Raw genomic sequence first — 16,321 nt, forward strand, 5'->3', positions numbered from 1 at the left:
AAGAACCACTCCTTAGAATACATTAAATTTACATCAGGAGCCATATGACTACAGTCCATCGAACGTGGAACCTACTGAACCTACTTCACGTAATATATATACTGTATATAGAATAAGTCAATAAATATATATATAGATATATATGTATATATTTGTGATCTATCATATCTGATAACCAAATTCTGTACGATAAATGCTAATCCAAACTAGTAACTTCACATGTGATAAGGAATGTTACCACTTATGTCTCCAGGACTGAATTAATTTAGGATAATACCTCCAACAAGGGATGTGATATGTATTAACAGAAGAAGTGTTGTTGTGTTAATGTTGTAAACTTGTAAGGTAAAAACGGTATATGTTGTAAACTGGAAATAGCAGTAAATTAATGTGATCGTTGAATGTACCTGATGTACGTATGTGGTACATACTTACCTGAAACTTTAAACCGGATAAACCCCATTGGATAGCACTGAGTTAATGAGGTGACCCATGAGTATATAAACGGTGATTGATGTTGTGTATCATAATAATTCTATTGCCTCAGTATTACCCATTTTTAAAGGATTGTATCCACATTATGTTAAAGGATTTCATATAAAGAACTTACATTAAATGTAATATACTGTACATAATACAGTATCTTGGTATTAAGATAAACAACATTCATCGGTGGGTTCTCCCAAGTAGGCCTCTTCTTCTGTAAATGCTAATAAATACTTGGGTGGAGGAACTTAGTTAGAAAGGTAGCTCATTTTTTAAACTGGTAACTAATTAGCCTGGTTATAAAAAGTGTGTTTTTTATTCCTTAAGATGGGTACACATTAAATGATGTGTACCCAGCACAACATCACGGGTGACGGGACCCGGCGCACTTGCCGATGCCGGCAGCGACGGTGGGGGGGGTTTGAGTGGGGCCATGCTGCATTCGGCTGCATGGCATCCATAGAGACATCCCCAGATTGAGCTGCATGCGGGAGCTCGCATCGCTAGCGATGTAGTGGGTATACATTAGGTAGATTTGAATAATTTTACCTAACGACTTGTACCCAGCTTTAGACTCTCAGGTTTATTTATGCATTTGACTTAATCCTAGTTATGTTTTGTAGTTCTACTCATTAATATATTGGCGCTCTAAGGGCGCTAATCAATTGTCAGCACCGGCAGCTGTCACTCCTGTGCGCCCGACGGAGCTTTTTAATTGTTGCTCCTGCCGGCCGCGAACAGCTGCCGGAGGCGGCATTTCAGCTCCCACCCCTGGCGGTGGCAAGCTGAAATGTGCTTAAAGTTATCTGTTTGGGCACCCTAATGACAGTTTTTTCACGATTGCACCCATTGCTTTAGTCAGGTTTAGTTGCTTTACGTGGCTAAACCCAACACTAATGGGCATGATCGTCGCAATAACAAGCGATCGCCCATCACTTTAGACGGGGATCAGGCCGCGATAACAATTGAATAGTGCCATATATGTAACTTGTCATCCATGGGTTTTAGTGTAAATTAAACTTCTTGCTTTTTGTCATAGAACTTACAAATGGCTGTCATGGTACTGTGTGTAATTACACAATGCTTTTTTTTCTGTGTAGGATTCCCTTTTGAAGCTTTCAGAGTTCAAACAGTGCTTTGAGTGTTCAGAGGTGGCCTTGAATGAAGCCATTCAGCAAATGATGAGCTCGTCTTCAAGCACACCTAAGGAGGAATGGGTTGCCACAGCAACACAGTTACTTACAGGAATAGATCTGTCTCTATCATCTGACAGTAGTATCCTGCAGGAGTCAACACTAACACCACGACTCATCCGTCTCAGCAATAACCTCATTCAGGTAACATGCACCATATGCAGTGTGTATGTGACTGTGTCATAATACTTTGCCAAGAAATGTCCAACAGCATTAATGCCAGCTTCACGGTTTATTGTAGAACAACACAGGGCCAGTAGCGGTCATCAATAAAAAAAAATCCTATCGGTTTTAGATTGCTTGTCTCTCTTACATGTGACTTCAGTTGCAAGCTGGACCAGCAAATGCAGTAGAGGTGTACTAGGGTGGCCGATTTCGGGATTGGCCAGCAACTTAGTTTTTTATATGCCGGGCATCGTTGAGCAGGACGCTCGGCAGGACACTCAGACGCTGCGTGGCTCCCCCCTACTCACCTCCACCTGGCTCCAGCTGGGCGCACTGCGCATCATGACTTGAAGTCAGAGGACACACTGCGCAGCCGCCCGCTCAGCCGCCGAACCTCACTGCCGCCCTGCACTGGCCACCGGATCTCACAGGAAGTGTCCCACCCTCCCTCCCGTCCAGGTTGCAGTGAGTTATCTGGGCTGGTCAGGGCAGGGGGGGTGGGACACATTAAAAAGCAGCCTATCCTGGATTGATCATTTTTCAATCCCGATTCCTGGGAATGAAAAAATGGCCCGGGATTGGCCACCCTAAGGCATACATACAGTACAAAATTGCCACCTGGAGATTCATGCTAGCTAGACTTGGGTGTGCCTACAGATGTGTCTCTTAGATGTATAATTTGAGGGTCCCGAAGCTATGACGTTTAAAAGAAAATATATAGCAGCAGTAGCCTAGACTGCCTCTAAACATAATGTTCCACAATAGTACCAAATATGAAAAAAAGAAATGTCCTGACACCAGTTTTAAAAGTACATTCATTAAAATATACATTCCCCATAAGGCTTTTGATACAGTTTCTTGGTCATTCCTTTTTGAGTTTTGATTTATTAGGCCTTTGGTTCTGATTTCATTAATACACCTTTCAGACCGCAATTGGCGGGTCACACCCGGGAGCCGTACACTGGTGTTCCCCGGTGCGACCCGCTGAGGCCCCTTTCACACTACTGTCTCCAGCCTGGCATATTGCCGGGTTGGTGACGTCAGCGGAGACGCGTGCAGCGGCAATTCTTGGAGATCAGATGATCTCTAAGCGCCGCCCGTCCATACAGTATGAACCATCGACCCTGCAACCCGTTCACACAGCGACCCGGGTTGAAGCTGTTCTCAACCCTGGTCGCTACCAGGGATGAAATACTAGGTCGCTTGACCCGGTATATTTCCCCTGGGCCCTCTCAGACCGCACAAGAACACGGGTTACTGCACGCTCGTGCAATAAACCTGGTTACAAGCTGGCGGTCTGAAAGGGGTATAACTTGATCACATTTTTTTTTTACTGCCCTTTCCACCTTTCCTCCTGATTAATGGAACCCGGAGTGATCCTATTGTGATGACTCGTGGCACATGCCAGGGATATCGTCTTTCGTCTTTGTTGTTAAGCATCTCTTTGGACCCTTTGCTCCAGACATTGCAGTCCTGGTTCAGATTAGAGGGCATCAGCATTTGCTGATGATGTGCTTATTCATATTTCTAACCCTAGATCGTCACTGGGACCACTTCTGGATAAATTGAGAAGCTTGCCTTGCAAATGATAGCCCCTTTAAAAAAACATCCGAGTTTGGCCACGATCCTGCATGTCGGGCGAATGTAGACTCCATTACATCCTGCCCAATGCTTAAGATTGCCAATGATTTGAGGGAATGCAGCCATCTCAGGCTCTTATTTGGGAAATGGTCTACTTTCCGAAGCTATTATTTCCCTCCAGGTGCGTCCTATTCTTTTGTGACATAGAGATTTAGGGGGGGGATTAATAGGGTGTGAGAATCAGAAAGTGAGAGATTTTGGGAGAATTCTCTTGGTTTTTTTTAAAGTGGCAATCATTTACATGGCAAAATCAACCTGGTTTTGCCATGTAAATGATTGCCACTTTAAAAATACAAGAGAATTCTCCCGAAATCTCTCACTTTCTGATTCTCACACCCTATTACAATCTCCCCTCTGTCTATATTGTTCGCTTGTTTTGTAATTTTATTTGGCACAATGGGGGTAATTCAGACCTGATCGCTGCTGTGCGTTTTTGCACAGTGGGCAATCAGGTCTGTACTGTGCATGTGTATGCACCGCAATGCGCAGGCGCGACGGTCTGCAGCCCCGGGGAACGACGGGATGGTGCAAAAAAACGACCGCATGGGCGATTGCAAGAAGATTGGCAGGAAAGGACATTTGTGGGTGGCAACTGACCGTTTCTAGGGAGTGTCTGGAAATTCGCAGGAGGGACCCGGTGTTTTGTGGGAGGATTCGTGATGTCCGCTCTGGCCCCGATCATCGCAGCGGCGGAGTAAGTCTTAGTGTGGGTACACACTATTAGATATATCTGCAGATCAATTGATCTGCAGATATATCTATGTACGGATCGGGCAGTGTGCTGTGCATACACACAGCCCGATCCGTCGGGGGACTGACGTCATGAACTGGGCGCGCGCCCGCCCAGTTCACCTGTCAATCACCGCCGGCCGCAGCAGCATGTGTACGGGCGGTCGGACGACTGCCCCGTACACACACAGCGACGCGCCAATATATCGTTAGATATATTGGCTGTCGGCTGTGCTGCGCGGCCGACGCGACACGTCTGTGAACGACGGAGTTCACAGACGTATCGCCCGTACACACTGGCCGACGGTCCCGCGATGTATCGGCCGTTCAAGAGAACGGCCGATATATCGACCAGTGTGTACGGGCCTTTAGGCTATGCAGCGACTGCACAAACTGCTGTTTGTGCTGTTCCCCTGCACATGCGATCTCACACCTGCACAGCGAATTCCCCATCCCCCTGTAGGCAGCGACTACCTGATCGCAGGGATGCAAAAAACGCACCCTAGCGATCAGGTCTGAATTACCCCCTATAAACTGGTCAGTATAGGATTGGTGAATTATATCAGAACCCAGATTTTCAGAAAGGAGAAGCTTCTCACCCTCTCTGTGCTTGGAGTAGGGACTTCGCTTTGTTGGACAACTTATTGATTCTCACTCTACAAAATCACTTTGTCACTCTGAAGCCATTGCTATGTTTCCTTTTACTGGAACATTTAGCCATTCTTTCCTCCAAGCTCAATATTACGTTAGTAATGTTTTGAACATTATACCGGCTGGTGATTGGTACAATCCTCTCGACCAGGCCTGGCTAACCTGTGGCTCTCCAGCTGCCCTGCCACAGTTTTGCTATTAGAGAATGCTAAAACTGTGGCAGGGCATGCTGGTATATGTCACAACAGCTGGAGAGTCACAGGTTGGCCAGGTCTGCTCCGGGCAACTTCCTGTTGAGACTTTCACCAACTCGTTTCTCTCCATTGTGGGTTTTTATAGACTGTTTTAGACTATTCAGCCCTCCAAACAGGTATTACTCAATGTATGGAGCACTTTCCTTCCTTATCAACGGAAGCTCTCCTACAATTGCTAGATTATTCTATGAACACTTTTCCTGCTGCCAAATATATTGAAATGTTTCTTAACATTTTATACATCTTCCCTCATAGGGGATTTATGATGGGTGTTTTGGATAGCTCTAGTTGCCCCACGTGTCACCATCGCCTCTATATCACGGTTTATGGGCTGTTCCTTTAATTAGACGTTTCTCCTTCATCCACTAGGGGCCACTGGAGTGTAGTTACAATGGGGAAATAGTAGGCAGTAATTGGGAGCTGGCACTTTAAAATTCTCACACTGTGGCTAGCTCCTCCCCTACTATCTCCCCTCCAAGCCAGTCTTAGTTTAGTGCCCGATGTGAGCTGGTTCACTTGGGTTTAGCTGAAGAAATTTTTCTTTTTTCTTTATTATTTTATTTTTCTTTCACACACGCACAGACTGGCAGCTCTGCCACTGCCAGTCTGCACCGCGGGAGGCTGCCGGCGGGGTCCCATCGCAGCTGCGTGCGGCTCGGGATGGGCCCCGGCTGAGGGAGACACTGAGCTCTCCTGAGTTGGCCCGACACCGCTGCGTGCGGCGCGTGTCGGGGCTGCTCCACCAGCAGAAGATTCCGGCAGCATGGCAGCGGTGAGTATAAGGGGCCGGACACCGCTGCGTGCGGCGCGTGTCGGGGCCGCTCTGTCGAGCAGTGTAACACCGCTCAGTGCGGCATGTATCGGGAAGGACAGCGGTGAGTACAATCTCTCCCCTCCCCTCTTCCCCCCCTCCTTCCATGATTTATTATTTTACACTGTCTGTTTTAATGTTTGCATATGTGGCCCCCTATACCGGAGCGTATAAAGGGCGCATTTGGGGTTTTAGATGGGAGCTTCAGCCCGCTCTTTAAGCGGGCTCAGCGATCTCCACTCCCCGGCCGCAGAGCTTATTTTTACACAAAATTGAATTGGGCGCCAATAGTGGAGGGGGCGGAGCTAACTCCCGCTCCGTTCGGCGCTAAGCACTCTCCGCTCCCCGGCCGCAGCATACAGGCGGCCGGGGAGATACAGACGCTTCCCGCTTCATGTGCAGCGGGTTTCATTTTTGAATGTGGCGCCGGAGCGGCAGCTGCAGCAGCGCGTACAAGTCCCCGGCCGCTCCAGCAGCGCGTACTCCGGCCTATCCAGCACCTCCGCTCCACGGTCGCTCCAGTACCTCCGCTCCCCGGCCGCTCCGGCACATTTTAAAGGTGACGCTGATATTCCCGCTTTGCTCAGCGGGCTCCCGGCGGCGGCTCCCAGCGCTCATTGTCACAAAGGGGGATTTTAGTTTTCTGTGCAGGGAGATAAGATATTGGGTTTATCTCACTTTGGCAGCCATTCCTTCCTGCAGGAGAGTCCTCTGCCCGGCATTCCATACAAGCTGTAGATCAGGGAGCCTGCTATATAACAGGAGCTGGGGATCAGCTCATTAAGGATTTAAATCTAGTGTGCAATAACAGTTTTTCACACAGTATTTATCTACCCTGTTGGGTGTTTGTTTGTGTATATAGATATTTGTATGTGTGCGGGTGTATGTATATATGTGTGTATATATATATTTATATATATATATATATATATATATATATATATATATATATATATATATATATATGCATACAATACCATATATAGGGGGTAAAACAAACCACTTCCGCAATGTTTTATAACGACAAAATGCCCCGCCTTGCCACATAACACTTTCCCCCATCTCTTCTCGCAGGCTGGCCACCATTTTGAAAAGCCAGCGGAACCTCCGAAAACATCTGGTGCACCTAAATTAGCGGTACGCTACATACAGGGCGGGGTGTTGCCTTCCCTTTATTATTCCTTGGTGTCACTGGGTACTAATGCTATTGGCAATTTGGGGAATGTGTATATATAAAACAGTGTGGCTCAGCACACTAATCCCCTAAACACTCAACCACAGAGGCCTGGGTTCAAGTACCACAACAGATACTTTAAGGCACAAATAGCGCTGCGGCTCAGTACGCTAGTAGCGGGTATCTCAACAGGGGGACCGGGGTTTTGAATCCCAACCGGAAAAAAAAAAAAAAACTTTAAGGGGAGCTCCTATGGCCTAGTGGCTAAGACTCCTGTCCCACAGCGCAGCGCTACGGGTTCACTAGAAAGTTTATATGGTATTGTGTAGGTCTCTACACATTATAGTGCAGACCTTACATAGCGCTGTGTTTATTTAACCCACCTTTTCTCCTTTCGTTTGTCTCACCTGGGATAGTCAAAGAATTCCCTCTTAGGTGTGAAGTATGCGGGGGAGCCATCTGCTTAGCCCTCCACGCACCTGCAGGACACTCCTGTTTGAACAGCTCAGATTACCAGGTAAGGTCACTATTAACCAGAGACCTTGTACGTCATTTCACCTCTCCAGGTTTCTAAAAGAACCTTGCTAGCCTCCCAGATTACACGACTCGGCAGTGGAAAGGCCCCTCTGGGAGGAGGCGAGAGATGCCCAGGATACAGAGGATGTCTGTTTTCGGTGCAGTCTCAACCAGTGTCTCAGAATATCCAGGTGCATTATACAGCAGTTCGTCTGATACTGCAGGTAAAGAAGGTGGACACGTCAGGTCCATCAGGGTTCGACGCCGATGACGAAATGGTCCAGTTTCGGATGAGCTGGACAGGCTCCGGTAGGCGGCTTGCAGACACCCGCATACACAATTTCAGGTATAAAACAATGTTTGTTTTCCTATCCTTTCCCCGCAGACGGAGGGAAATGGTATCAGAACCTCTCCAGGGTTTACCCCTCGATGTATCACCGGTCCAACAAGCTGCCGTTTTCCTGAGGCAACCTTGCTCAGGTATCCATCGAAGACACATATACGGCAGCCGGGTTCTACCTTGTCCGGAGCAGGTAGGTTGTGGACCAATTGTCCTCTAGGTTACAGGATATTTCGCATCAGGATCAACTGATATTTTGGTAAAGGTCAGAATCACGATTCTGCTTCATCTTCTTTGGAGGTCTCCAGGTCTGCAGACTCGGAACCTGCATTTTCGCTTGGGCTGTCTTAACCCGACGACCTCTGGGGCTGCGACAGTGACAGGTGAACATGAAATCCTACGGGGCAGATGGTTTAGGGGAAGGAACTTTCTGCAGGATTTCTTGAACCATTGGAGGTAAGTCCACTTTTCTTTCTCCTACTGCTGCCCCAGCTTCAGGACAGACCTTTACCGGTTTTTCCTCTAGATCTTTCCGTGCCTTTCAAGCTTTCGACTCCACACACGATATCTCTGTCGCCAGCGGATCTCAGGGTGACAGGCTGAAGCAGCGGTTCAACATCCTCGGTCCAGTCTGAGTTTAGGTCATCCTATACACCCACTACAGGTCAAACCTTCCTACCACCTGGAGGGTCCCAGGGTAGGCACATGTCGGTGGTCCTACGGGGAGTACTGAGAAGGATTGGGCGGTTACAGACTAGATTTTGCAGTACAACTGTTTCAGGAGTCAAGAGAGTCATACTGCAGGCGGCACTCCATATGCTTCTACCCGAAAAGGATGTTGATCCCTGTTTCTCAGATATCCTTTGAATCGGGACAGTACTCAGGCCTTTGTTTTCTGTTCACGTTCCGAAGCCAGTTGGCTAGGCCAGGCCTATTCTAGCCTTACAATCCTTTCAGTCTGTGATTGCTAGTTTTGAACAAGAAAGGGTGTTTTACGTGTCCCTTGTCTTAAGGGATGCCTGTTTACTGATTTCCGTTGGACGGGCTTTTCTCAGATTCGCATTACAGGATTCTCATTTTCACTGTCAGTCCGTTCCTTTCGGTCTCTCTTCTGCTCCCACAGGGTTCAGGAAGATCACACAATAACTCTTTTTCAAGGACAGTAGGTGACGTTGGTTCCCTAATGGGACAATCTACTGCTACTATCCCACTCTGTACATTAGGTGGCTTCTGAATATCCGGAGGATCCAGGAGCTTCTGGTTCGACACAGATCCAATCTATGCCCCTCGTAGACGTTTCTCAACACTGTTCGTCAGAGGATTTTTCCTTCCTCTGGACCAGGTACTCTATTCCTTCAGTCAAGTTGCGACGCAATGAGTGGTCGCCTACATTCCTCTCTGAGCGGGGGAGAACAATCTTCTTTCCAGGTCAAACCACCAGGTCAGACTCCCGGGTGAGGGAACATTCCCCGGAGTTTTGTCAGCCGGTCCGCTGTGGGCGGAGATTTCGGATCGACCTCAGGGCGTTCTGACTGACTCTAACCCGTTACTACTCTCGGACGTGAGCTCTGGCGGCAGTAGCCGAGGAGGCCCTCAGGGCTCCGGGGAGTTTTCTGGTTACTCTATCCTGCCTCCTTTTCTATTTCTACCTTATGTTCGGTAACACAGGAGGGAATTATGTGTGCTAGTCCTCTCGGTGGCGCTGGTTGGGCCACGCATGACTTGAAGATACAGATACACCTGTTGTCAGTAGAGGAGCCTGGGCTCCTACCTCGACTGGACTGTCTACTTCAACAGGGTCCTTTTCTTTGTTCAATCTTACACTTGTTTCGTTTAACCGGGTGACTGTTCACGAGACCTCAGAAGGGAGGAGTTCCCTAGTTCGGTTAGGCCTACTGGGCACCGATTTCAGAAGTCTGTTACCTCTTCTCGCTTTTGCCACTTTTGGAAAACTTTATGGGACATAATAAGGATAAAAGGGGTTTTCCCCTTCTTTCAGTTACCATTCATCTTTGGTTTCTCTGGGAGGTTTGGCTCCGCTGCGCTTCAGACCACAATGATCGGAATTTTAGCTCTCTGCCTTTTTCGGTTTTCTTCCAAAAGAGATTAGCCTAGCGGCCGTAAGTTCGGCCTCTTTTTCAGGGAGTACTCTATTGGCAACTCCCCCGGCTGAGCTTCGGCCTCAGCAGTCGTTTCTTCCAGAGGGGATGTCCATTTTTCATATAAATCTGACACTAGTGTTTTTCGGTCCTCTTTGAATGCTTGTCAGGGCTCGCCGACTCTCTCTACAGAGGTCTTCGGCTATTCGACGAAGTGTTTTTCTTCTTTGTCTCTGTACAATGCTCCCGTGCTAAATAGCCGGGGTCCCAGCATACGCTGGGCCGTTGGATACATCTGGCCATCAGACAGTCTTCTTGGCGGTTGCTAGGGAGCCTCCGTTTTCCATTTCAGCGCACTTTACGCGCGTTGTAAGACCTTCGTGGGCGGCTGCCCGTGGGGTCTCCATGAATACTTTGTCGGGCGACTACTTGGTCGGACCGACATTCGTTTTGTCAAATTCTACAAGTTTGACACTTTTGCGGCCTCTGCATCACAGTTTGGCCAAGCAGTTTTTACAGGACTCTCAGCGCTCTCCCACCCGTTTTTGGGAGCTCTGGGACGTCCCCATTGTAACTACACTCCAGTGGCCCCTAGTGGATGAAGGAGAAATCAGGATTTTGGTACTTACCGATAAATCCCTTTCTCCGATTCCACAGGGGCCACTGGACGCCCGCCCAGCGCTGTTCCTCCTTGTTTTTTGCTTAAAGGTTTGCAGATCACCATATGACTGCTTGTTGAGTTCAGGCTAGCCTGGTTTTTGTCAGGTTCTGTTCCAGGTTTAGTTTGGGTTATCCTGGTTTACAGGGCGTCATTAACCTCCTCTACCTTAAGGTTTGTTTATTCCATCTCTCATCGGGCACAGTTTTACGTAGACTGGCTTGGAGGGGAGATAGTAGGGGAGGAGCTAGCCACAGTGTGAGAATTTTAAAGTGCCAGCTCCCAATTACTGCCTACTATTTCCCCATTGTAACTACACTCCAGTGGCCCCTGTGGAATCGGAGAAAGGGATTTATCGGTAAGTACCAAAATCCTGATTTTTTGCTGTCCGTCTTGAGATTTGCCTCTACCCACTTAGCTCACCTGAACCCTGAATGGGCACTTTTTGGCCTTTTGACACCTGCTGTTAGTTTCCAAGAATGTCAAGAAATGATTGCTTGTTAGGGAAGCCAATCCCAGCTCGTTGGTTTTTTTAATCTAGGAATTCAGGATTAAAAAATTCTCAATCCTGAGTTGGTCAGTGAAAATATATCAACCTAGACTATGAAAACAAACGATTCACTGATTCATCCTACTCCTGTCCTATCCAAAAGAACAGTAGTAGCACAGTAGGGCACGTCACAGGAGTCCACAAAACGACAGAAGTAGTCAAGGGGCCTCGGCTTAACTTCAAGGCCAGGCAAAGAAAGCAGCTATCATACGACACACACAGCAGCACCGTTCAGCAAGTTGGCATTGGCAGCTTGGTTGTCTCAGGCTGGCTAAGGGCTTGCCTTTGGCTTTGGCAGAGCCAAAGAGTCTCAGTCTTAGACACTCTCTGTGGTGCAAGCAGGGCCCAGGTGCTTTATCACTGGGTGTAGGGCTGGGCATTGGTGGCACGCAGCAGCAGAACTCCCTCCTCCTCTCGTCCCTCAGTGCCAATTTATAGCCCCCCAGAGTCCTAGCCAGGACTGATGAGTCTTTGTGCTGTGCTCCCCTCCTCTCTAACCGCAGCTGTGATAGGCAAGTTAAGTGCCACTGCCACACGAGACACATACACACTCTGTGTCTAACAGACATGCCACGCCACAAGACTGCTGTGCTGCAGCAGTCTGCCGCTTAAGCGGGCTGCCAGGCGCTGCTGAAGGGGGGTGCTGACTTGGGCTGCACAGTTGCTCAGCGCTGCCCGGCATAAAAGGAAACCAGATATGTGTAAATTAATCCTGCCAGTTTTGGGCTATAATCCCAGGATCCCGCCGATCACGGGATTGGCCTCTCTATTGCTGGCTATCTCTTCAGCCACTTGTAAGAGCGATTTGCACTTATGGATCCAGAGCTCTCCACCGTCTCTTGAACTATTTAAGGAAAAACTTTTTATTTTATATGGACTGGTTGGAGGCATCTCTTCAGAAGGAAACTCATACAAAAAAACGTCTTTGCTTTGTGGGAAAGTTTTATTGATATCCTTCCTTATTCCAGGGAATCCATCAGGGTTGGGGAAAAAAACATGTTTTTTCTGTTTGTTTTGTTTTTCGTTTTAAACCATTTTCTTTTTTTTGCATGAATGTTTTAATTTAAAAAAAGTGACTTCTGCTTATTATATTACTACTGTGAAACATTGCTATGTATTAGAAACCGTGATCAACCATGTTTTTATTGCTTTCGAACATTAACAATCCAAAGTTATTAGGCTTTGATAGGATTTAATTTACATCTTCCAGTAAAACCGTTTTTTTAACGCTTATTATTCCTATTACATCTGAATATATGTAGATAGACTAAACATATTAAAGCATGAAAAGTACACTAAGAGATAAAGGAATATCAATCCATACACAGTCGTTTACGTACCACTCTATGAAACCTGAAACGTGCATGTTTTTGCAAGACCCGCCATATTCTCTTTGAATCTCTCTTAGATTAGGTTTTTCCTTTCTTATATGTTATGTGATATATCACGTATTATGTGATGTCCCCTCTACCACATTATGCATAACCTGTTTTATTGTATCTTCATTTTAAATGTTTGTTAATGACTGTATTTAAGAGGATGTGACTTCTGTACTTCATCTACGCTTCAATAAAGCAAAAAAGGTGTTAAAAAAAATATATACATTTCCATCTTGTAACTGAAATATGCTGGCACTTGTAGTTCTAGTGGCATGCTGAAGCAGCCAGTGCTTACTGGGACTCCTAGTTCCACTGCAGTAATTAATCTATTTTTGACAACATAATTCCTCATACGTACCACCCACCATCCAAGAACTGCCAGTTAGATGCCCATTGCTAATCCGCTTTGGGCCAGTTTAACATGGGTGGAACCACACATTTTTTGCAGTTCTGATTTTACCAGGGAATTCCATTCCTTTGTGACCAGCACAGCATGGCGTAGCATGGAGATAGTTTGACTTGGAGTGGGAGGGTAATCACAAGTGTTTTGTGAAGCTGGTTTTCTTAGGGAATCTCATGTTGTTGTGCTGAGCGGACTGGGGCTGGTCACTAACATTGCGGGAGGGGTGGTCTTCTGTTTGCCGGCGGTCGGGCTCCCGGCGCTCAGTATACCGGCGCCGGGAGCCCGACAGCCGGCATACCGACACTTATTTTCCCTCGTGGGGGTCCACGACCCCCATAGAGGGAGAATAAAATAGTGTGGCGCGCGTAGCGCGGCGAGCCCGCAAGGGGCTCATTTGCGCTCGCCAAGCTGTCGGTAAGCCGGCGGTCGGGCTCCCGGCGCCGGGATGCTGGTCGCCGGGAGCCCGACCGCCGGCCAGCCGTAGTGAACCCTTGCAGGAGACCTCACACTGCAGGCTCCTGTTTCTCAGAAATCCAGGCTATAGCAGTGGTGCTGGTTACATATTAGGGCTACATTCAGAGCAGCTCTTGCTGTGGCTGCGTATTTACAATGCATTTTGAGTTGCACACCTTAAGAAACTGAATGTGCAACTATCAACACCTAAGGCTGCAATAATTGTAATGTTTTTATGCCTATACTGTGACCTACTGTAAATTGGTCCCATGGTGCACATTCCTGTGCATTAAGGAGAACAGTAATACAATAAATAAATGATTAGCATAATAATACTCTATACATTGTGCAGTGCTTGTTATGTTCCAGCATCGTCCTGATAGCTAGTCCTCATAGTTTTCTTCCATAACCCCTCTATCCTTCATGTAAGTTTTAATCCCACTATTTTATAGTCAAAAGATAGGTAGCAAATTGTAAGTGACCAAGCAAATAGAATTCTTTGTGTTTGCTGATATCATTACATGGGGGGTTGTACTCTCCAGAGAGAGAGAGACTGTTTTGAATGTTCTATACTCCCCTGAACACTGTACATCTTTACAGTTTTATTTGTGAAAGAGCTTTATGGAAGTCAAAGCTTTCTTTATTTCTACAGCTGATAGACTGCAGTATGGCTGTCCAAGAGGAACCCAAGGAGCCCTCCGTGTCCTCTGTCCTGCCCTGGATCATTCTGCATCAGATCATTCAGTATGAGGAGGAGAGCTTCAGCTCTATGCAGCAGCAAACCGACCAGAAAGACGGTAATCCTTGAAGTTCGATGTCCTGTCATGCAGGGCCAGCAACTCGTTTACGAACTCAGAAAGAATAACATTTAAAAGCAATACGCGCTAAAGTCTTGCTACTACAGATTTAGCCATGCTCCGCTTTGCCACATTGCGTCCTAGTCGCGGCAACTATGACGCGCATGTCATAGGAATACATGAGACTGCAAATAGTCACAGTCCGGCGTATCTAGTCACTTGCCGCGGCATGTATGGGCGTGTCACGGGATGAATGTACGTGGCTACATCTGTATATTACACATAAATCATATAACAGATTGACTTATTTTGTTTTATTGTTGCTTCCTGTATATTTTAATATTGAAAGCCTATCAGCATAGTATTGATATATGGAAGTCTACAGACTGAGGTTCTCGTGCTGAATTGGTCACCTATGCGTCCAAAAAAAATAAGCTCTAAAAAGTTGCACGTGAAGGTGATGTATTTACCCCACGTTCTGAGTCAGCCAATCTCTCCAGCTCTGTGCAAGCCTTGAAATGTTGCCGCCTTGATATGTACTGAGATGCCCACTGACTGCCTCACAGACCGAAGCAACTGCCTACAAACATGTAGCAGTGTCGGTAAATCCTTCAAATCACAATTAGTGTAACCCTGTGGTCGTGTTTATTGGCCGCAGGAAAGAAGGCGATGACGCTATGTTTCTCATACGTCCTAGAGGATGCTGGGGTCACATTAGAACCATGGGGTATAGACGGGATCCGCAGGAGACATGGGCACTTTAAGACTTTGAAAGGGTGTGAACTGGCTCCTCCCTCTATGCCCCTCCTCCAGACTCCAGTTTCAGAATTGTGCCCAGGCAGACTGGATGCACTCTAGGGGAGCTCTACTGAGTTTCTCTGAAAAGACTTATGTTAGGTTTTTTACTTTCAGGGAGGACTGCTGGCAACAGTCTCCCTGCTTCGTGGGACTTAGGGGAGAGAAGTAGGACCAATTTCTGGTGAGTTCAATGGCTCTGCTTCTGGCTGACAGGACACCATTAGCTCCGGAGGATGATGATTGCTGGGCGCTGCCGGATGCTCACTCCCGCAGCCTGCCGTCACCCCCTTTCAGAGCCAGAAGTCAGAAGACAGGTGAGTAGCAGAAGATCAGAAGACTTCTCCAGTGACGGCATTCTGAGGTACCGCGCAGCAAGAGGGGACATTAGTGTCTGGGCACTGTCCTAACCCCCACCAGTATAATTATTTGAGCGGGACAGAAGTGCGCCATTACGGGGGCGGAGCTTCTTCCTTACAGCTCACTGCTCGGCGCCATTTCTTCTCCACAAGGCTGCAGAGACGCTGGTCCTTCCTTACATTGCTGACAAGTATCAGGGTGCAAAATGGGGGGGGGCGCAGTACATATTGGTGCAGTATATTGGCATTTAAAAGCGCTACAGGTCTGAGGCATTTTTTTGTGTTTAGTGTTTTCAGAGTTGTTAGTTGGCGCTGGGCTGTGAGCTGGCAAATCCTCTCTGTGTCCATCTGACAGACTTTACTGTGGGTCTGTCCCCTATAAGCTCGGTGTGTCTGTGGGTGTTTGGTACACATGTGTCGACAGAGGCTGAGTGCTCTTCCCAGGAGGAGGCTGTATTAGGGACACAGACGACTGTGGGGGTGACCCTGTCGGCACCGCCGACTCCTGACTGGGTGAATATCTTGAATGCGAATATGGCTCTTATCAGTAAGAGATTAGATAAGTCTGAGTCTCAGACCCAGGCGTGGAAAAAATCTGTGGAGGATATGCTATTGCAAGTCCAGGACCCCTCGGGGGTCGCAAAAACGTTCTTTTGCCCAGTTGATGCACACTGATACCGACACGGACACTGATTCCAGTGTCGACTATAGTGATTCCAGATTAGATCCAAAATTGGCAAAGAGCAATTCGGTACATGATTGTGGCTATTAAAGATGTATTACATATCACTGAGGACCCTGCTGTTCCTGATAAACGGGTCTGTATGTATAAAGAAAAGAAACCGGAGGTGACGTTTCCTCCCTCTCA

The 16,321-nt window shown here is 47.3% G+C and overlaps 1 protein-coding gene across 6 annotated transcripts in view; it reads left to right on the forward strand.

Moving 5' to 3' along the window:
- The window catches only part of CABIN1 (calcineurin binding protein 1), a 459,275-nt gene that overhangs the window by 178,109 nt on the left and 264,845 nt on the right, over window positions 1-16,321 (forward strand). For all 6 annotated transcript variants that reach the window (XM_063913010.1, XM_063913005.1, XM_063913009.1 and 3 more), the window contains 2 exons: window positions 1,587-1,823; window positions 14,155-14,299. In XM_063913010.1, the coding sequence (XP_063769080.1) occupies window positions 1,587-1,823; window positions 14,155-14,299 (382 nt within the window). The remainder of the gene's footprint in view (window positions 1-1,586; window positions 1,824-14,154; window positions 14,300-16,321) is intronic.

The sequence above is a fragment of the Pseudophryne corroboree genome, chromosome 1 (assembly GCF_028390025.1).
Source record: "Pseudophryne corroboree isolate aPseCor3 chromosome 1, aPseCor3.hap2, whole genome shotgun sequence".
Lineage (NCBI taxonomy): Eukaryota > Metazoa > Chordata > Amphibia > Anura > Myobatrachidae > Pseudophryne > Pseudophryne corroboree.